Source organism: Arachis hypogaea, chromosome 4 (assembly GCF_003086295.3).
Source record: "Arachis hypogaea cultivar Tifrunner chromosome 4, arahy.Tifrunner.gnm2.J5K5, whole genome shotgun sequence".
Lineage (NCBI taxonomy): Eukaryota > Viridiplantae > Streptophyta > Magnoliopsida > Fabales > Fabaceae > Arachis > Arachis hypogaea.
In genome coordinates, this window is record NC_092039.1 from 890,167 (window position 1) to 911,776 (window position 21,610).

The window sequence follows — 21,610 nt, forward strand, 5'->3', positions numbered from 1 at the left end:
TTTGATAATGTCATCGTTTCTTGAGAAACGAAATTGTGTAAAATTTTAGAAGATAATAAACTACATTCTGTGCCTATTTTATTGGATATTAATTTATCTAATATTATAAAAAAAAATAGAAATCAATTTGTCTAATTTTTTTATTTGGAACTTGCACTTTTATTTTATTATATACAAAATGTACTTTTGTTTATTATATTAAATGATATATGAAACCTAGATTTTATAAATTCTATACCACATCTAATAATAAAGGAAAATCAGTCGGGTCATTATATTCTATAAGTAAAATGAATGCTAAATCTCAATGGAGTGCCTACTCAAGATTGTAGTTTAGGACACACACTGGAACTTGGAGTTGAAACAGAACCTGCAAGTTCATAAAAAAAAAATTGCTATTAAAAATATGAAAATAATTTGGTCCATTGAACCAGAGGAACATGCTTACAGATTTCTGCATAACAAGGTTGTTTTGAAACTGGGTCCTCTTCAAATGGGGGTGGGGCTTGGCCATACACCATATCACAACTCATATCTTCAAAATCTGAGATTAAATTTAGGAAAAGCATGTTAACAATAAATTAATTGTATGTGGAGCTTATCGCAATAAGAAATTTTGTCCAATGAATCATGATCAAAGACAAGAGAACATACTTGGAATCATTGTCAATGGAAGTCCGAATTCGTTAGTGAAAAAATCTTGGGTAGGAATCTTGCACATATTGACGCACATTCCCACACAGCCACTGTTCTCCAAGTACCTTGGAGGTGAAAAAGTTTTGATTATCTTAAATTATTTTGATTATCTTAAATTCTAGATGCAAAATCATAAATCCTTAACTTTAAATTCTAAATTATAAACTTAAATTCTAGAATGAACGATAAATAGGTCTTTGGCTTTTTATCTCGAAGATAAATAAGTGCTCGACTAATTAAAAATACAAAAACGTCTCTCATTTTCTAAAACACGAGACATTTAAATCCCTCCGAAGAATCGATTTGTTCTTATATTTAGGACGAAAGGACTTAAATATCTCATATTTTAAAAGTTAGTGACGTTTTTGTATTTTCAATTAGTCAAAAACTTATGTATCTTCGAATTAAAAAATTATAAACTTATTTGCCTTTTCCTCCTTTTAAAGGACTAATATTGACCAAAAAATTAGTTCGGTATATTTTCTCTTTACAAAATTGTTGCGAACTTTAACATTTCAGCTATCATTCAATTTACCAACTAATACCTACATGCATGGATGGAAGCACATAGAAGTTATGCATACATTCAATTTCCAATATCATAGCCATAAAATCTACCTGCATTTCTTTATATGGACGCCACTTTTTTGCTTCACCCCATTTACCTCTACTTCCACAACCTAGTACATCTCAAGTATCTAAATATTAATGACAACTCTGTCATAGCAGAAAATATAAAAGAATACATAGATTATAGATTAATAAAATTCAACATTATACAAACATCCAAAAAATGGAAAGGCACAATATTAAAAATTAGTTATTCACTATAGCAGAATCATTGGAGGAACATACAATATTACTTTTTTTTTTAAATTCTTGACAAACATTACATGTACTCTGCACTCAAGAGGATTCATTCAACAACTGAAAACTATCTTGTGAATTAGCAAGGATTTTTAGGAATAACTTGAAATTGATTGAGGTGGTAAGTTTAATTAAACTTCAACCGGATCAGAACATGTTAGTTTCATAATAATATAAGATTCTAATTTCCAAAAGCTCTACTAAAAGAAAATGCAAGAATGTTCATATTTTTACTTTCCCTCTTTACAACATCTATTCTTGCAACAGAAACATGAGATGATGCATTTGGCTGTCAAAATGAACACATGCATAGAAACAATCACTTGTAACTAATCTAACATTCAAGAAAAGCAAAACTATTATAGTAAAGTGCAAGGCCTCAATCCTCATGGTTCATTTCATTGAATAGAAACTCGAGCCTAGCCTATGCATATCTTGAGATTACTATAAAATTCTAGAACCTTGGGGAATATAGCTTATAGCATGACCCGATTATTAAACGATGAAGTAGGATTTAGTAACTAAATTACCTCAGAAGGCCCAACTAACCAATGGAAGAAAGGCACTGTCAATGCAGCATTAAACTCTGCAGCCCATTTTGTTGGTGGAAACAGTTTCCTGAACTGCAGAAACAACACAAATAAGGCGACTTAACAAATAGTATGATTAGAAACATCAATGCTTGGAGAGTTAAAGATTGGAATATTTGTTTTGTAAATATTTATAGAGAAGACAATAGCGGTGCCGATTGCCTTGTCGCACAAATGCTTAGAGTTAGAACCAGGATTACACTTTTGGAATACACCTCCTAGAGAGGTTGTAAGCATCCTTTTTGATGATAAAAAAGGGGTTTTTTTACCCGTTTAATTTGTGTTTAGGTCTTTTTTTAGGTTATTTAGCCCGTCTTAATACCAAAAAAAAAAAAGGCGACTTAACAAAGCAACACACACAAAACTTATTAGGCATCTATGATTTCCCACTTTTACTATATAGCATCACAAGTATGGTGCTAACACAAATAAATTACACCCTCAGTTTACACATATTTGTCACTTTCAATTGTTACTACGAGCAATGCTACATGACCGGTAAATATTATTATTTTTGCCCAGTATTTAGCCAACAATAATTTATACCCATTTTTACAGACGTTTTGCACACAAGAAACATATAGTTTGCACATATATTTACTAGAATTTTACACACATAAATCAATATAGTTTGCTTCTATTTTTTTCAGATTTTGTACACATAAATTAATAAAATTTATTTGTTAAAGATAATCTAGTATTTATACTGGTTAAATAATGTTAAAAAATTACTTGCCCGCAAGAGTTTCTCTTTCAATATAGAACTTATTATTATCATGTTTCCGTTCTAATTCTGACACACGAAGCAGAGTAGAACTTGAATTCAGAACAGAGTTACAGAGTATGCGTAGTGACAAATTAGGCAGCTTACTCCATTTCAGCCATTTTTCTCCACTTGTGCTATATACCATCACCAAAATATGATGCTAACACATAAATACACTACTTCTGAGTAAATTTCTTTAACTTGTTACTTTAAGAATTTATTGTTTTAATCATATCTTGCACACGGTTCTAATCATAATAAATAAAAAAAATAATTAGAATGGCTAGAAAAATAATTACACCTGTTGAAAACTTCATGAATTTTTTAAGAAGTTAGTCAAACTTTTGTTGGTGAAATTTATGAAACTTTTTTAATCCATAAACATTAATTCCCATGTGCTTTTCTAAGTAAATCATCACTAGCAAAGAGAAGGTAGAAAAAAAATTCAGAACACGTCTAGAAAAAAAAATAAATGGTATAAAAAAAATTAATTGAACAATACTACATTATCAGCAAATATTATCATTTTTAGCTAACACTTATTCAGTAATAATTTGCATTCATATTTTCAAACATTTTACACACAAAAACATATAATTTATATTTATATTTATCAAAATTTTATGCAGATAAATCAATATAGTTTGTACTTATAATTTTTTCATATACACATAAATTAACAAAAATTATATATTAAAAATGGTGAAAACTCAGGTGCAGTCGACTTGACTTCACGTGAAGTTGATAGTTAAAAGCCGTTAGATGATTTGACTGGTTTAACCAAATTTTCATCTAACGGTTCTCAGCTATCGACTTACTTCACGTGAAGTCAACTGCACCTGAGTTTCCACCATTAAAAATAATTTAGTATTTATACTAATCAAATGATGACAAGAAAATACTAAAAATTGATCAAGAGGTGCAATCAACTTTACCTAAAGTTTACAACTGAGAGTTGTCTAATGAAAATTTATCAAATCAGTCCCATCATTTAACAGTTCTCAAGTCTCAACTATCAACTTCGGTAGAAACTCAGGTGCAGTCGACTTGTGAAGTTGATATTTGAGAGACGTTAGATGATTTGACTGATTTGACTAAATTTTCATCTAACGTCTCTCATATATCAATTTCACGTGAAGTTGACTTCACCTGAGTTTTCACCGTCGACTTCACATAAAAATTAACTGTAACTGAGTTTTCATGTTAAAAGTTACTGCCTCAAGAGTTTGTGATTAATTAATTGCGAACCTGAGCAGGCGCACCTGGAGGAAGCATGGACAAGAGAACTTCTCTAACAACTTCCTGCTGCTGAGCACGTGACCTACGCTCCATGACCCTCTTCGACACATTCACGAAACTCTCGTAGTCATAACCCCAATCCCACAAACCCTTCTTCTCCTTCTCCTCCTTCTTCTTCTTCTCTTTCACAGGTTCTGCGAACTTCTCCATCTTTCTTGCAAACAGAGTCATGAACGCCTTCTCCAACACGCTGTCATTGTAACGCGTCTTCTGTCCCAAAGGAGCAGGCTCACCGGAAGGTTCCGCTATCCCACACCACGTGACGTTATTCCTGTTGCCGCCATTGCCATTTCTTACAGTTCTGCGGTGCTGCTGTTGTGGTGAAGGGGTTGGAAGCACAACTTGGAAGCTCAGAACCACCATCAATGATTACAGCTTTTTGATGGAATAATTAATGTGTAATAGCATCGCCAATAAGGAATCCAATTTTCAGCGCAAAATATTTTGATTCATATGAGTGTCCGGATATGATGACTTTGAAGCCTATAAGCCACATGTTCCCTTATTCATATATTGAAAATAAATTTTGATTGGATGGACCTTATCTACTACCATATTTATTAGTGGCAACACTTTAATGTAAAAGAATAGATTACATAGTGTTCGTTCTGATACAGTGTAAGGAAAAGAATATATAAAAAAAAATATGATGTGCACATAAAAAATAATAAAAAAAATCATGTATAAATAGATTTTTTTAAATAAATAAAATAAATATTATAATTATGCATCACATATATACGCATTTTTTAGAGTATTTACGTATTTGTACAATGCACCTGTAAACAAAATAAATATAGCCGTATCTTGTTTATACGGTAAACGAGATAAGACACACACACACCTCAATATATCATGTTAATAAACGTGATACGTTCGAAAAGGCGGGTTATGCATATCTTGTTTTTACTGTAAACCAGATATGATAGGACAAAAATCAAACATATATAAAAGGATCAATCATTGGAAGGGGTATTATGTTGCGCTAGAACGGTGGTCTGGCATTTAGGAGCTCCTTCACGTATTTCTATGTCGACAGTTGGTGTCAAGTCTGGAAGTCACGCAGGCACCTATTTACTGACTCTCCATCTGTGTGTAATCTAAGGTGGTTCGCAATATTTTGCAGAGTGATGATACACTCATTCTATGACAGGTGAAAAGTGTGAGTCTCCAGACGCTACCACTTTACGAATGCAATGATCAAGGAGTTGTCAAACACAATGTCCTTAAGATGTACTGTGTAGCCAAACCCTGTTTGCTGTTTCGATTTATGCTTACATGCAGGTTATCCTAGTAAATCTAAACAACATTATTAGATTTACTAGGATAGCAGGCATGCATGATTCGAAACGAGGTAATTAGATTTACCTAGAGAGCTAAATCTACTACATAGAGAGGTGATAGGAGATATTCATGTAACGTTTTTAATAATTATAATTTTTTACTCATTTGATAATTTAAATAATTATCAATAACTATATAGTGCTCACATACTGTTTCTATCTTCTTCGATTCTCTGTATTTATGGTTGCACTAAATTCTCTTCGTATTCAATTTTTTTTTGTTTAGTTAAGTTTAAAATTTTGAATATTATTTTAGATTAGTAACTTACACGAACAAAAAATTACTAATTTCTAAAAATATCGATGTGATTTAAAATTGTTCATTTGAAACTAACATATTATTTTTATAAAAATCAACACATTTTAAATTAGTATTAAAAAAGAATTAAAAATAATAAAAAAATTAAAAATTTTGATAAATTTTATTTGAACATATATAATTAAAAATTAAATGTATTGGTTTATAGAAATATAATGAGCTAGTTTTAAATGAAGAGTTTTAAACAACTACTTTTACCTAAATTTATTTGTCTTTTTCTAAAATCTTGTGATTTTTTATGTGTAAGCTAGTAATTTAAAATTAACCGCCTATCTCTACTGTTGTTTGAAACCATCTATTTTAAATAGTTCAGTACAAATAAACTTAAAAAAGTTATTAATTTAAATTTTAAAATATAAATGAGATATCATTTAATTAAAGTCGATCTAAATGGTAACAAAGTATATCAATTTTTATTTTTTAAATTGATATAAATTAAATTATTAATATTATTTCATTATTTTAAAAAATTATATTTTTATATTTATTAAAATTATATTTTTATATTTATAACTTCATATATCTCATTTACGATATAAACGATATAATTATAAATTTATCTCATTATGTGTATTTTTTTAAAATTTTATTATCTCATTTGCAAACGAGATAATACCAAATAAAATCGTGTCTTATTTCGTTTACGGTGTAAACGAAATATAAGCAATCTTAATTTGTTTACATAGTAAACGGAATATGTAAAAAAAATTTGATAAATATGTTACAAATTACTTATACCCATAAATAAAATATTTATTTAAAAAATTATAATGTATGTGTATTATATATAGTATATCAATATTTTAAAGAAATAATTTTTATACTTAATTTCATAAATTAAATGATAATTTTGTTGATATAGTATTTTAATTATTTTTCTCAAATTACATATTGTAAATTAAAATATACCGGTTGGATTTATGTCTGTACCATATAAATTTAATCACCTTATTTCGATTTATGCATGTTTGTATGTTGTCCTAGTAAATCTAAACAAAGTGATTAGATTTACTAGAACAATATGCAAATATATATAAATCGAACCAATTGATTTATATAGAGAACTAAATTTAGTCTAATTTATTCAATTTACATAGAGATGTGATTGAGGTAATTCATGTTACGTTTTTTATTGTGGGTGATTTGTGTAAAATTAGATGAATGTGGGTTTAATTATGTGAATTATTATTATTATTATTATTATTATTATTTACACAGAAGGCGCAAACGGGTTCGGCTTTTCAATTTTGAAGATTTACGAATGGATTGAGGTATCGAAGTTAAAACAAAAGGATAGGGGCTTTTTATCCAAACCTGAGGGATAGCAGCTTCAACTCTGCCAATGGCTTTAACCCTCTTCACCCCCTCTTCACTCTGTTCTTCTTCTTCTTCTTCTCTCTTTTCTGTTCCCGTCAAATTTTCCCTAAACCCCCAAACCAACATCTCTCTCCGGTTCACTACAACCAAAAGCCCTCTTCCACATAGAAGACGCTTCAATGTCATTGCCATGGCTCCCCCTAAGCCCGGTGGCAAAGCCAAGAAAGGTAACATACTACCTTCACTTTCATTTCCTCTAAGCAGAATTCACTCATGCTTTGGGTGTTGCAGTTGTGGGAATCATCAAGTTGGCTCTGGAAGCTGGGAAAGCCACTCCTGCTCCTCCGGTTGGACCGGCTCTCGGTTCAAAGGGTGTCAACATTATGGCTTTTTGTAAGGATTACAATGCCAGGACTGCCGACAAGGCCGGTTATGTCATTCCTGTCGAAATCACAGTATTTGATGTAAGCTCTTTACTCTTTCATTTCCTTCCCCCTTCTCTTTTTTTCTTTGACATTAATATTTTTCATTTTCCTTCTCCAGGATAAGAGCTTTACTTTCATATTGAAGACTCCACCTGCTTCGGTTCTACTACTTAAGGCTGCCGGTATGTTCTTTTTTTGCCTCCAAGGTGTTTGATGTTATGCTTGATGTTCTGTTTCAGAAATTTTTCTTTCTTAAATTTGAAAATGTAATCTTAAATTGCGAATTAAGCATTATTCGAGTAAGCTAAATGGTGGGATGCTGTCATTTCACTAAATTTGATTAGTGACCATCTGAAAATTAAGTGATAGATTATATATGTTAGGTATTCACAATAATGTTTGAGATTGCATTTGAATTTTGAAGGGTCAGGAAGCATGAATTTTTATGGGTGCCATTTGTTTGGAATTTCAATTTCTTATACAAGCTAGATTGGAAAGTGATTGTAAGGGTAATATGCTAGCTCTCGGTTGCCAACTGAAGTTCAATTTTTGAGAAAATTGTCTATCTATGTTCTACCATGAACAAATTACTGCAGATACAGATATGTTTCTGTGGTCTTTACAAGATTATCATTCTTCTGATGAGATCTGTGTCCTTGCTTTTGAATGTCTGAATTGATTTTATAGGAGTGGAAAAGGGTTCGAAAGACCCGCAGATGCAAAAAGTAGGTAAGATCACGATTGACCAATTGCGAGCAATTGCTACTGAAAAGTTGCCAGACTTGAATTGCTCGACTATCGAATCTGCTATGAGAATAATAGCAGGCACTGCAGCAAATATGGGAATTGATGTTGATCCTCCTGTTCTTGAACCCAAGAAAAAGGAACTTGTGTAATAAGATCTTATTTTTGGCTAAGAGTTTGAGAATTCTTAGGTTGTTCCTGTACACTGTCTTTCTTTCTTTCTTTCTTTCTTCGAGAACAACAAAGAAAACATCAACTGGTTTTTATTATTTTGTATTACTTAAATGTATGCCCTCGTTATATAGTTAAATTTGGAAAAGCTTTCGTCAATCACTGGCATGATACTTGTATTGAGCTGAGTTTGATTGAAAATGATTTGATGCCAAAGATCTCATTCTCATCTGTTTGAAGAATCCGAGGATGTGAACGAGTCATGGTCATGAATAGTTCGGTGAAAACCATGTAAAAGTATTCTCAAAACAATCTCTAATTTGGATAGCAATAGATATTTGACAAAAATGTGTATATTCATGCCTTTTACATGTATGCGTATGATGCCTACACATTTTTAATATTTTAATTCATTATTATTTTCATTGTTTTATCTTTCTTGTTCTTCCAAGAAAAATCCTAATAGCAAAAACACTGAAAATAAAAACGATAATTTAAATAGACTCTTAAGGTTTCCTTATTGCCTTCTTTATTATCTATAAAATAAAGCCTTTCACCCCTATATAATTTTGCAGTTGTCTTCTCTATTTTCTATATGTTTTCTCATTAATATATACGCTATTTATGTTTTTTCATTACATTCATCTTACTATTTCATTCTTATTTTTATTCAGCCTAATAGAAACAGATTTGGTTTAGTTACAAGAGGAAAGGTAAGTAGTCTACTTGCTGGGTTTTAGTTGTTTTAGTTACTAATTGCTGTAAATTAGCTATCTAGTTGTTTCCTTTGAGCTGCACTAGCAGGCATAAGGGAAATAGTTCTCAGTCCTAACAGTTGCCTATAAATACTAGTTGATTAGTTGGTTTTAGTTTTGTGAATTTTCTGTTAAAACTGTTAGAACGGGAAGGAAGAACTCCCGCCACAGTTGGTAAGCCTATGACACAAAACTTCATTCCTAAATGGTTGGTTCTCATAGCGGCGGCGACAGGTCCGGCAAGCAAGAGTGCGGAGTCAGGGATGGAGCCTCCGAAACAGCGGGGAGTGCCGCACCTTAGCAATGAGGACTACAAAGCTAAACGTGTCAGAGGCCAGTGCTGCTTCTACGATGAACCATACTCAGCAGGGTATGTGTGCAAGAACAAGGAATTCAAGTTGTTGATTATGGAACCTGAGGTTGAGGAGGGAGATTGGTTAGAGCACGAAGCCGTTCTGGAGGCAGTAGAGCAATTGGAGCTCAAACTTTCATGCTCTAACTGCCACATAGGTCAGTCAAAGCGTGAGCTTAGGTGTGGGGACGTCATGTGCGGGTGATGGTGGATTGTGGCACCTCAGACAACTTTTTAGCACCAGAAATCCCAGTAGAGTTGGGTTTGGTCGTGGATACCACGCCTAGGTTCTATGTAAGGGTGGCAGATTGGCGCTATTCGAGGGGACAAGGCAGATGCAAGGGGGTTACACTGAGCTTCCAGGGGATGTCCAGAACTGAGGATTTCTACCTATTCCCCATTGATGAGGCTGAGTTGGTTTTGGGGTTGGCGTGGCTAGATAAGCTCGAAGTCATTTGAGCCAATTTTAAGGACTCATTGAGATACTCAAGGGTGTGGAGGCTTTAACCTTGAAGGGTGATCCGGAATTGTATTATGGGGATTTAAGTTTTCACTCGACCTCGGTCACAAGTATTCCACAGTTGATACAACGGTGTTGGATGCTCATGAGGTAGTCTTTCAATCCCTACTAGGTTTACTGCTGTATCGGTGGCATGATCACACCATTCCTTTAAAGGACGGGTCTGCAGTCCCTAACATTAGGCCTTACCACTTTCCACACCACCAAAAAGCGGTGATTGAGGAAATGGTTTTGGAAATCATCTGGCCAAGTATGAGCCCCTATGCTAGTCCCATCTTGTTGGTCAAGAAGAAAGATGAGAGTCGGAGATTTTTTGTCAACTATTGCGCTTTAAATGGGATAACTGTGGCGGACAATTTTTTTTATCCCAATCATTGATGAGCTTTTGGATGAATTGGCGGGAGCCAGAGTTTTTTCCAAGCACCAAATTAGGATGCGCGACGAGGATATTCCCAAAACTGTCTTTCAGACGCATGAGGGACAGTACGAGTTTTTGGTAATGCCCTTTGGTTTAACCAAAGCACTAAGTTCGTTCCAAGCATTGATGAATGACATCCTTAAGCTGCTATTATGGAAGTTTGTGTTGGTCTTAGTTGATGATATTTTGATCTACAATCGCGACATTGAGAGTTATGCCGATCACTTGCAGAAGGTATTTCGCATATTAATTGCCAATCAGCTTGTGTCAAATGCCAAGAAGTGCACTTTTGCAGTAGCTTCCGTTGAGTATCTGGGCCATATAGTCTCAGCTGAGGCGAAATCAATGCCATGCTTGCTTGGCCGCTCCCTAAAGACTACGTGCTTTACAGGGGTTTTTAAGCCTCATGGGGTACTATTGTCGGTTTGTGCAAGGGTATGGCACAAATACTAAACCATTTACAGATTTGACAAGGAAGAATGCTTTTGAATGGAACAATCGAGCTATGGCAGCTTTTCAAAAACATAAATCCCTCATGGGAACACTTCCCACTTTGGTTATTCCAGATTCCTCAAAAGAGTTTGTTATCGAGAACGACGCCTCAACCAAAGGGTGGCGGGATGTGTCATCTCAACAAGGGTGTCCTTACCGGTTCCAAAGAGGATATGGGAACATGTGACGATGGACTTCGTGGTTAGCTTATCCAAGTCTAAGGACATGGACACCATTTTTGTGGTGGTCCATCGGTTGAGCAAATATGTCTATTTTATCCCGTTATCACATCCTTTCTCGGCCAAGGAGGTGGCTGCAGTTATCGTTAAGTGGTGAAGCTTCACGGGTTCCCAAAATCAATTATTTCTGACCGGGTTTCATGAGTAGAAAATCTAATCAAATCCAAATTAGTGCAGTTTTAATCGATTTTCAGTTTGAATTGGATTGGATGAGCAGTTGAATTTGAATCGGTTTGGATTTGAACACTCCTAGATATATGCAGTTATATATCTGGATTTGAACACTCCTAGATATATGCAGTTATATATACCGGTTTGGTTTGGTTCAAATTTTTAGTGTCAAAATAAAAAACTATAACAAACCGAACAAAAAACTACAAAATTTTATTTCTTTCGGTTTGTTCGATTTTTTATTTTTTTTAGTTCCGTTGATCAATTTTGTTCGAATTGAATCAACTTTGAACACCCCGTAATATATAATATAGGTACCGAAATAAAAAATTCTCAAATGAATAATCTTTAATATAATGTAATGTGATCCGTCTTTTTTCGCGTTCAAAGGTTAAAATTATAACAACGCTCCATGTCTTCTCTAGAGCTATATGTTTTCTCGAAAGAATAAACAATCTTCGCATATACCCTTTTACAATCAAACGAATAGATACAGAATACTTCATTTCAATGATGTATCTTATTAAAAGACTTGTAAAGTTAAATGATATAAGAAAAAAAAACAAGTATGAAACTGTTGAAAACAACCGTTAATCTCAGCTATCTGGATAACAAAAAAATAAGCACATAATCGTCTTGGTATCAAGGAGAAAAACACCAAGCAAATATTCTCCAACGCCACTAACTAGTTCAAGTTGAGCAACTTAAAGATTCAACAATGTAGATGAAAATTTCATGGTGACCTCTACTAATGGTTGTGGCGTCAATGTTGTGACCCTCCAAATAACGCCTTGCTAATTATGCCGGTGGCCTCGATGTATCGGTCAACACACCTAGAGATGCAACTGCTTTCGCTCCCGCTGAGACTTGAACCTGGTTTTGTGATGCACTTCTCAAAACACTTTCCTCTCACTGTCTGCTTACAAAAAAACAAGTTACCATGTGAATAGCTGAATCCACATATCAAACAAGACCAACCAAACCAGCTCCCAAGAAAAGAAAAAAAAAAAACTAACAATAACAACAACAGCCTAAACGAACAAAGTCAACATTCTAATATGCTAGAACCAGGATTGCCCCAGCCAAGCAGTTTAGTGGAAGGGTCCTCACTATCCTACCCTGGCTATTGCTACGATATTTTGTTGTGTGATACAACAGTTTTGCAATAATATATGTAAGTGGCTGGGACAATCGCTTGAACATATAGAGGAAATCAATTGCATCATAAGATATTTCAGTATTTCATAACATTGAACATCGTTGATGATACGTGCAAAAGGATAACTTCAATGATTACATGTTACTGCATCTCTTTCTACATGATGAACAAACCTTCGTGAATTTCCTAACTCCTTTCAATTTTATATAAAATCTACATAAACAAGAAAATAAATGGACAAACCAATCTGGTTTTAACAGGCAAAGAAATAACATATTTAGAGCTCAGTTCTTGTAGACTTTGGGACCAATTGCTCATTAATCATTTTCTAATCGGCATTCTCCTTTATAGACAGCACATTGATAATATTTTATTTAATAAATAACAGTTAAAATAAGTACAATAAGACTGTAGGAATTGTTTATATTCAAGATGATTTGTCAATAAAACTATAGTTCTGAGGCAAGGAAAAATACCAAAAGGACAAATTGTGAAAATTATCAACCAGGATGATACCTATACTGCGCAAGCAGGTTCATTTTGGCAAATTCAGGACCTATATTTTGTGCAGAGAGTTCCTCTGATTGAAATTATTTTTATTAATTTGCTGAGAAATCAGGCACACAAACTCTTTACCCAAAAATCAAAATAGGTTGTTAAATAAAAGTGAACCTTGCAGTTGAAACCAGTAAACCACAGATTAGTGGTTAAAACAGAATTTATTGATTTTAGTTCTCACTTAACTATCAACTCAATTCTTTTAGTCTAATAATCTAACATCATACTTTATCCTGTACTTTTAAACATTAATTGCTAACTTATTGTCAAAAATAATAAATTCTAATGACTCTCTCGCATTCCTCGTGTTTAAAATCTGTTGCATCTCATCTCAGCCTCGAGTACCGTGCTCGATTCTTTGTTAAAAATAAAATAAAACAAAAGTGAAGTTTCTTTGTTTCTGGACTTTACAGCTGAAGTTAGAAGCAGTGAAGATAAATATTCATGAAAGATAAAACAAAATCAACGACTACGCTATACAAATTCATCCAGATCAAGCAAGATTCAAGAAACAATGGCAATGCCTTCATGAATGAAAGGAAAGATATGTACCTCGAGAAATTGCTGAGCATATTCCAAGGCGAGCTGGCTCTGGAGCTGTTTCTTGAGATCTTGCGCCGACATTTGCTGCGACGATCCAGGCGAAGGACTTGAGAATGAATCCATTTGCTTTGCTTGCTTTCTTCCTCACTCACTCTGCACACTGAATCGTTTTGTGTTGTATGGCTTTGCCGCTTCTCACTCAACGAAGTAAAACCCTAAATCTCAATTTGTTCATTTATCATAACTTTCAAATTTTAAAAACACTTTTAATATAATCAAATTAAAAATATTATCAAATAATAAATAAGTATAATTTTAATATTAGTTATTAAAATTTTGTTAAAAATTTATAACTTTGTCATAACTTTCGCCTTACTTAAATCCGAATTACAAATAAATTTTGATAACAAATTTAGTTGAAATAAAGTAGTTAAAAATTATTTTGATAGAAAATAATTTCAAATGTTTTTAATATCAATAAAAAGTAAAAGCCTATTTGGAACATTTTGAGAATATAATTCTCACGAAAAAAAATAGTTTAAAATATAATAAAAAGATCATTTTTAATTCTCAAAAAAATTTCAATTTTTATATTACTGTTCAAACTAAATCAGAATAAAAAATGTTTGATTTACAATTCCATTGTTATTAAAGATTAAAATGTCAAAATTATTCCTAATAAATAAATAAAAATAAATAAAAAAATCACAAAAATAAAATATAAAGAACACACAATTCATTTCATTCATATAATTAATTCTTTCAAATCATAAATTTGAATATGAAATAGAATTAGAATTCATTTTTTTAAAAAAAATAGAATTCTTTTTTTATTTTAATGCTTTTCAAACACACTCAAAATCTCAAAATTTTGATAGAATAATAGAAATATAATTTATAATTTGATATCAATAAATTATCTTATATATATTAAAAAATATTAAAAAAGATTAATTTTATATATTATTTATTTATCAATTATAAATTTTTTATTTATTTATCAAAAAATATTAAAATTATATATAAAAAATAACTATAAAATTTAAATAATTAAAAAAATATATATAAATACATTTTTTTTTATTCTCTTCTATCTTGAACAATTTAACTGAATTTGTTATATTCTACTTCATCATCTATTCGATCTACAATAAATAGTTTAAATACATATAAAATATGTGTATTAATAGTTTAATAGATCGAGCTGACTCATGAATTAATAGTTTAATTTTTGAACTCAATTTTAAATTTAAAATCGACTCATCTGTTCACAAATTTAACTTATTGCGCTATTAACGAGTCAAGTTCAATATGACTCATAAACTGACTTGATCATTTAGTTCTAATGAGTGAATTGAATCTACTACTTAATTTACATAGTGAATTGTGGATATTATGGATGTTTTGAGAATTTTTTTATATTTGATTATGGATTTCATTGTTCAAGAAAAGGGAAAACAAATAGCAAATTAGATTATGGATTTCAACGTTAAGCGAGTGACTGTTTTTATTTTCTCTGTGGCTACTAATAGCATTATTCTTCTATTGTCTTTGCTAAGCGTGGCAATGGGTAGAATAAAGTAGGATTTGAATTTAATTTTAATTTATTTGTGGATTAAGAATATTCCAATTCTAATCCTATTTGATATTTGCGGATTACAAAAAAGATGCAATATATAACTTGATGATAATTTAAAATAGAATTAATTTTTATGTAAAAAAATATTAAATTATCAATTAATGATATTTTTTTAGTCGTTAAAATTTGTTTGCATATAAGTATATACACTACCAGAAATACGGGTATTACCAACGGGAAGATACCCACGAATAAAAAATAGTGGCAAATTATATGATCGTAATAATCACTTGCAACGTCTTGTATCTCCGTGGCTAAATTTTGTGGATTTTTTCGACGGTTTTATTTGTTCGTGGCTAACTTGAAATGACTTTCCTCATTTACCACAGACCTAATGATCACCGTGACGAATTCAAACGATTTTCACTTCAAAATTTTGTCTTTAATTTGGCGTTTTCCTCCATCTCTTTCAAAATATTTTTATGTAGTTTATACTTTTTCTCAATTTTTATGCAGGCTTTTTCAATTCTCCAATTGTTAGTTTTTTTCTCCCTTCTTCCTTTCTAGTGCTGCCGCTGAAAAATTATACTCTGCCATATCTCCGAATCTTTTTTAAATTTTTCTTTCTTGATTTAAAAGTAATTTTTTTTGTGTGGTTGTGTTGTTCGTTATTTTATAAAAATCATATTGTAATATAATAAAAAAAACTAATTCATATACATACAATTTTACTATTTATATTTTTTAGTTGTCACTTTTTTTATTCGTACTCTTTCTGGCCAAATACAGTTTCAGTGTTCAATTCTACATTATGCATTAATTTAGAGACTTTAGTAAAGAAATAAAATGATTCAATTAAAAATGAATGTTAAAATTATAAAAAGAGTATCAAAAGAATACAAAAAAAGTACAATCTTTAATAAAATAACTCTAGCTAATTCTAAAAAATAAAAAATATTAACAATGATTGATTGGAATAATAACTAATTTAATTACTCACTATTAATTTAGTGCAATATTAATGAACAAAGTTCTAACTCTTAAAATTCAGAATATTAGTTTTATAACTACATTTTATTATTCTATCTATTTATTAACATTTTATTAATTTAATAAAAAAATAAAATAAAATAAACTTTATGGAAGTTCATTTTTTAACTATGTACAACTTTTTTATTTTTTTTAATTCAAAGGTATCAAATTTTTAAGTTTTAAGTTTATTTATTTTAATTTTTATTGATGCTATTTTTTTAAATTCAACGGGTCAAAATTCTAAATTCTAATTTGTATGTAAAATTTTTAAAATATAATTTAAAGTTATAAAATTTACCATTTAATATTTTTATTAAAATTAAATTTTATTCTAAATTAAAAATGATAGTTACTTCACTAAACAAAATTCAAATTAACATTTATAATAAGATAAATGAAATTTTTAGCGGTAATGTTAAATGTAACTAGTAGCCCACTCACCCATTTTTTACGATAACTCCCTCACACTATTTTTTTTTTTCCAAATTCCCTATTTGTAAGCTCCTGTAATTGATTCAAGTTTGATAACATGCAACCAACCCCTCTCGCTAATAACATTCTCTTCAGTTTCTCCAAATCCGTAATTTCTTAGCTCCTGCAACTAACCTTCAAAGTAAATCCGTTATGCTCAATTCGTTACTGTTTAAATTCTGAGTACGATCGCATTAGACATTTTGTGGAAGAGAAGGGACCATGATTTGCAGCAGTTCGAGTACCGTCAGTTCGAGTCGCCGAAGAAGCAAGCAAAATCGGTGGAATCCGATTCTACGGCAAATCGCGAAGAAGACTTGAAGGAACCCTAGGTTGCTTCATTGCACCTTCTTCACTGTCACTCTCTCTGGAGGTAGTGCTCTGAATCTTGCCTCTCTAAAATACTGGTCGATTTAAATTTTCTCTTCTTGTTGTTGGTGGAGATGAGTGCATTGTCTTAGATTTGCATGTTTTATTCATTAGACAGGTATTTATTTTTAGCAAAGTAAATCATTTTAAGTTATTATCTATGCTCTCACAACTCCTGAGTACATAGTATCTATTTCTTTGTATTATCAATGGCATTTTTATTTGTTTTTGTTTCAATATTTAAGCTACTAATGGATGAATATGTGAACAATAGTAACTTAGAGTAATGGATGCATGTTGCCATGGAATAAGGGACACTTACCTCGAAGATCCGCATGCTCGATATGCTCGATAGTTACCTGGTAAGTTCAACTTTCTACTCTAAAATATTGATCTTGTTAATTGCTAATACATTTCTATTTTTATTTTTAAATTCTGTCTCTAAATGATTTTGATTGTAATCTGATATCTTACTTACTTACTTACATGAAGCAATTGAATTGAAAATTGTTTAGCAGGATATAAGTCTAGCAATATATAATATATTGATTGATGAGGAGTTTAATGATATGTTTTATGTTGTGAAAATGAAAACTCAGTTTTATTGGGTATGCATTTTTACTTTTTTTTTTACATTAAACTATTATTTTAAATAATGTCTTGGAACATTTTTTTTCATGAATTAAGAGATAACACAATCTTATTTGAATGTTTTTGCAGGTACTCCAATGAAGACGTTAGAGATCTAATAATGATGCATTCTGATACTTGATTTTGTAATAGTTTAAACTCATTTAGTTCAGGATATTTGCTTTTCAACATTGTTACTTAAATTTCATCTTTTTATTAATAAGAATTCTACTTATATGGATATGGCTAATTTTTTTTTAATTTTATACGATATAATTTTGTACTAAGTAGCATCTTTACTTTATATATATATATATATATATATATATATATATATATATATATATATATATATATATTAATTTATCTTTTATGATTAGCCACGGAAAAAATCATGGCTAAATAACCCACTAACATTAGCCACGGGCAAAATTGTGGCAAAAAAACCCGGATAAAATTGTGGCAAAATTATACTTGTTGATTATATTGTTGTCATTTAGCCACGATTTAGAGCGTGGCTAAAATAGTGAAAACCGTGGCTATTTAAATGTCTCCACGGGTCACAAAACCGTGGCTAACAGGCCAAAAATCGTGGCTAACTGAAAATGCGTCGCCCTTGTTAGCCACGGATACCCATTCGTTGCTAACGCTTCATTGCTACGGTTTTTCTTGATTTTAGCCACGGTTTTTTCCGTGGCTAATCACCGTGTTTCTGGTAGTGATAATATATACATATATAAGGTGTGGATTGGTCGGATAGAGTTCAAACTCAACTCACATTTTATCCGACCGGATTGAATTGGTTGGATATCTACAGATAGAGTGCATATTGCCACCCCTAATCTTTCATGACTACAGCAATAATTGCATCTCGTAGCTCTCTCTTAAAGGTGGTATCCACATGTGTCTTCAACTAATTACTCAGGGGAGGCCTCAACTTTATTTGGTGTGTCCTCTATCTTTTTTCTCCATTGATTGTTTTATTTGATTTGTCTAAGATGCTATTGTATTTCACTTCTTGAGTTCTTGCCTTATAAATTGCTACTTTATTACTTCCCTGTTATGATAGCCCGATTCCTAGCTCAAAATAGCTATGCTTCCTATCATTTTCTCCTAATCATCTTCCTTGGACTCTTATTTTCTTCGTTTTTTCAACTACCATGCTCCAAAAGATGAAACTGATTTTGTTGTTGGGCTACAATGACAATAAACGTATGTTTGGTTGGTGTCTATATATACTAAAAATATAGACATGGTGGTACATATGACATATCACTTGTTGAGACACAAATTTTTAATGAATACAATAACACACAAGTGTACATAAAATATATGTTTTTATGTTTCTTCATTTAAATTGAGACATTGAAATACAGTTTATAAAATATAAAATTTTATATTTTTTTTTTAAAATACTTGTATAGTGAGTGAAAACTTGTATGGAAAATAAAAAACTAGAAAGCGAAACCGTCACATCTACGAATTAGAGTTAGAGTGTGTGGACAAGAGCATCTTAGTTTGGACAACATTAAGATATCTTTTTTTTTGTTTAAATAAAAAATCTTATAATTTTCCTTTTGAATAATAATCAAATCCAATATCACATTAGGTAAAGGACAAACACTTGTATAACAAACCATGAGAAAGTTACTTAAACTTTAGCTACGATGAGAATTTTGGATACATTATTTCTTTGAGGGAGAAATAAAAAATGATGTTGAACATAGATTTTCACCATTCTACCTACAAATCTGAAGTCGAGTGTTCCATGCAACGTGGAAGCTAAGTCAACACGAACTGGCATTTACCAAAGCCTGTGAAAAAGCATGGATAAGAGAAAATTAAAACTGATAAATTTTAATTTAATAAATAACTTACACTATTTGAGTCAATTAACGCTGCGTTTATTCTTTAGAATAAAACAAAATAAGACATTAAGAATAAGACATAAATAAACATAAAATTTTGTGTTTTTGTAGTTTTTTTAGTAATAAATTAAAACAAATTATAAAAATTCAATTTATTCTCATTTTTTTCATTCAAAAAATTTGAAAGGAAAAATATAATAATAAAAATATATAATTATGAAAAATTAATAAGAATAATAAAAGAATAAATAAAAAATAAGTCGTATTCTTTGTTTGTGTTTTTGTGTTATTTCTTTCAGAATTGACATAAAATACACTAATTCAGTATCTCTATTTATGTCTGATTTGTCAAACACGATTTTGTGTTTCTGTATCCCTGTCTCATCGTTCAAACACTAATAGGTTCTTGTAATCTTGTTTACCAAATTGGATTATATATAATGAGACTTACTTGGATCAACTGTTACAAGCATTGCAGTGCCACCAAAGTCACAAGTGCCTCCACCAACCTTTGTGTTCTGCCAGTAACTATTGAAAGCATAAGAAGCATGAGCCAGCATGGTGTTAGGAATGTAGCAAGGCCCATTGGGCTGAATGCTCTTGCACTCCGCCCCAGACCCACAAGCATAGTCCATCGCTGCCTTTATTATCGGATCAGGCACTGTGGGCTTTGCTACACACCAAACTGCCTTTTTATGGTGCGCAGAATTCGATGATGACGGCGGTGGTGGCGGCTTTGGAGCACGCTTTGGTGGTGGTGGTAGTGAAGGTGTGAATGGAGAGAGTGGGGTGGAAGTTTCTGGTGCCAGCTGTGGTGTTATTACCGAATTGAAAGGTGGTAGTGGTAATGAAGAAGGAGACCCATATGAATTAAAATCTGAATATCCCAGTGATGAGTACTTGTTAAAACGCTCTACAGATTCTACCTTGTCTTTTGAAGCTTTTCCATGAATTCTAGCATCTGCAAAATTAACAAAAACAAGTTGGAATTTCGAGTTTTTTTAGGTGAAAACTCAGTTGTAGTCGACTTCACATGAAGTTGATAGCGGAAAGCCGTTAGATAAAAAATTAGTCAGATCAGTTAAATTATCTAACAGCTCTCAATTATCAATTTCACGTGAAATGAAGTCAACTGCACTTGAGTTTCCACCTTTTTTATTTGCAGGTGAAATTTTAGGTGAAATCAATTTCACGTGAAGTTGATAATTAATAACTATTAAATAAAATTTTAGTCAAATCATTCATCTACTCTCAACTATTAACTGCAGGTGAGTTTTTAACTTATTTGCAATGATGATTATAAATAAATGAAGAAAACAAGTTTAGTGGTGCATGCTCTTTACCGCCGAGAGTAGTGAAGAGGGTGGAAGGCACAATTAAGATGCAACAAACTGCAACAATGGTGGCTCTTGATTCCATTGAATCAATATTATCACAGCAAAGAAAAAAACAGAGGTTGAATAAAACATACAAGTTTGGCGAAGACAAGAGCAATATAAGTAGTTGATTCCATGAATAAAATCTAAAGTTGATTCTTTTGTAACTTTAATTTTGTTGCTGTCGCACTATGATCTCTAGACAAGCAAAATAATAATTCGCTCAAAGTATAAAGGATAAAGGAATAGTGACGAATTGCTTTTGTTTAAGATTTAGTAGGTGTAAAATAGAGCTAATTCTTTCTTTCACGGATATATTCTTTCATCAACCTGCACTTTCATCTTGCTTGATTGCTACTCAAAGAACTAAATGGAATCTAAGGTCTTTTTATATCTAATCTAAGTTTTGATTTGGTAAATTTTTGTGATGAGATATTATAAATTTTTCATTTTAATAGTAAATCAATAAGATCAGATATTTATTCGCAGTTTTTTAAAGATAGAATTGTTTTTTAGAGTATCTAAGGTGAAACCTTTTAAA

The 21,610-nt window shown here is 31.5% G+C and overlaps 4 protein-coding genes across 4 annotated transcripts; 1 reads left to right on the forward strand and 3 right to left on the reverse strand.

The window, feature by feature from the left end:
- Nucleotides 1-126: 126 nt before the first annotated feature.
- On the reverse strand, nt 127-4,942 carry LOC112795582 (beta-carotene isomerase D27, chloroplastic). Its single transcript, XM_025837587.3, has 6 exons — nt 4,168-4,942; nt 2,094-2,186; nt 1,315-1,376; nt 655-761; nt 449-544; nt 127-370 (listed from the first exon to the last, which is right to left on the reverse strand). The coding sequence occupies exons 1-6, from the start codon at nt 4,579-4,581 to the stop codon at nt 321-323; spliced, it is 822 nt and encodes a 273-aa protein (XP_025693372.1). The 5' UTR covers nt 4,582-4,942; the 3' UTR covers nt 127-320.
- A 2,152-nt stretch (nt 4,943-7,094) lies between these two features.
- On the forward strand, nt 7,095-8,696 carry LOC112795584 (large ribosomal subunit protein uL11c). Its single transcript, XM_025837588.2, has 4 exons — nt 7,095-7,424; nt 7,489-7,661; nt 7,741-7,804; nt 8,310-8,696. Exons 1-4 carry the CDS (start codon nt 7,223-7,225, stop codon nt 8,516-8,518), a joined length of 648 nt encoding a protein of 215 aa, XP_025693373.1. The 5' UTR covers nt 7,095-7,222; the 3' UTR covers nt 8,519-8,696.
- Nucleotides 8,697-11,985: 3,289 nt separating this feature from the next.
- Nucleotides 11,986-13,976, reverse strand: LOC112795585 (uncharacterized). The gene is made up of 2 exons (XM_025837589.3): nt 13,754-13,976; nt 11,986-12,400 (listed from the first exon to the last, which is right to left on the reverse strand). Exons 1-2 carry the CDS (start codon nt 13,865-13,867, stop codon nt 12,248-12,250), a joined length of 267 nt encoding a protein of 88 aa, XP_025693374.1. The 5' UTR covers nt 13,868-13,976; the 3' UTR covers nt 11,986-12,247.
- A 5,366-nt stretch (nt 13,977-19,342) lies between these two features.
- Nucleotides 19,343-21,308, reverse strand: LOC112795586 (uncharacterized). Its single transcript, XM_025837590.3, has 3 exons — nt 21,037-21,308; nt 20,145-20,654; nt 19,343-19,639 (listed from the first exon to the last, which is right to left on the reverse strand). Exons 1-3 carry the CDS (start codon nt 21,110-21,112, stop codon nt 19,608-19,610), a joined length of 618 nt encoding a protein of 205 aa, XP_025693375.1. The 5' UTR covers nt 21,113-21,308; the 3' UTR covers nt 19,343-19,607.
- Between the last annotated feature and the right edge of the window lie 302 nt (nt 21,309-21,610).

Bases quoted from the DNA above. Each gene is read 5' to 3' on its own strand.
- LOC112795586 (XM_025837590.3), bottom strand. From the start codon at position 21,112: ATGGAATCAAGAGCCACCATTGTTGCAGTTTGTTGCATCTTAATTGTG. The intron at 20,655-21,036 runs GTAAAGAGCATG...TTAATTTTGCAG, and splicing joins CCTCTTCACTACTCTCGGCG to ATGCTAGAATTCATGGAAAA. The intron at 19,640-20,144 runs GTAAGTCTCATT...GCTTTTTCACAG, and splicing joins GCTTGTAACAGTTGATCCAA to GCTTTGGTAAATGCCAGTTC.
- LOC112795585 (XM_025837589.3), bottom strand. From the start codon at position 13,867: ATGGATTCATTCTCAAGTCCTTCGCCTGGATCGTCGCAGCAAATGTCG. The intron at 12,401-13,753 runs GTACATATCTTT...TTTTGTAAGCAG, and splicing joins ATGCTCAGCAATTTCTCGAG to ACAGTGAGAGGAAAGTGTTT.
- LOC112795582 (XM_025837587.3), bottom strand. From the start codon at position 4,581: ATGGTGGTTCTGAGCTTCCAAGTTGTGCTTCCAACCCCTTCACCACAA. The intron at 2,187-4,167 runs GTTCGCAATTAA...TTGTTTCTGCAG, and splicing joins CTCCAGGTGCGCCTGCTCAG to TTCAGGAAACTGTTTCCACC. The intron at 371-448 runs GTAAGCATGTTC...ATGAACTTGCAG, and splicing joins ACCTTGTTATGCAGAAATCT to GTTCTGTTTCAACTCCAAGT.
- LOC112795584 (XM_025837588.2), top strand. From the start codon at position 7,223: ATGGCTTTAACCCTCTTCACCCCCTCTTCACTCTGTTCTTCTTCTTCT. The intron at 7,425-7,488 runs GTAACATACTAC...TGGGTGTTGCAG, and splicing joins CGGTGGCAAAGCCAAGAAAG to TTGTGGGAATCATCAAGTTG. The intron at 7,805-8,309 runs GTATGTTCTTTT...TTGATTTTATAG, and splicing joins TCTACTACTTAAGGCTGCCG to GAGTGGAAAAGGGTTCGAAA.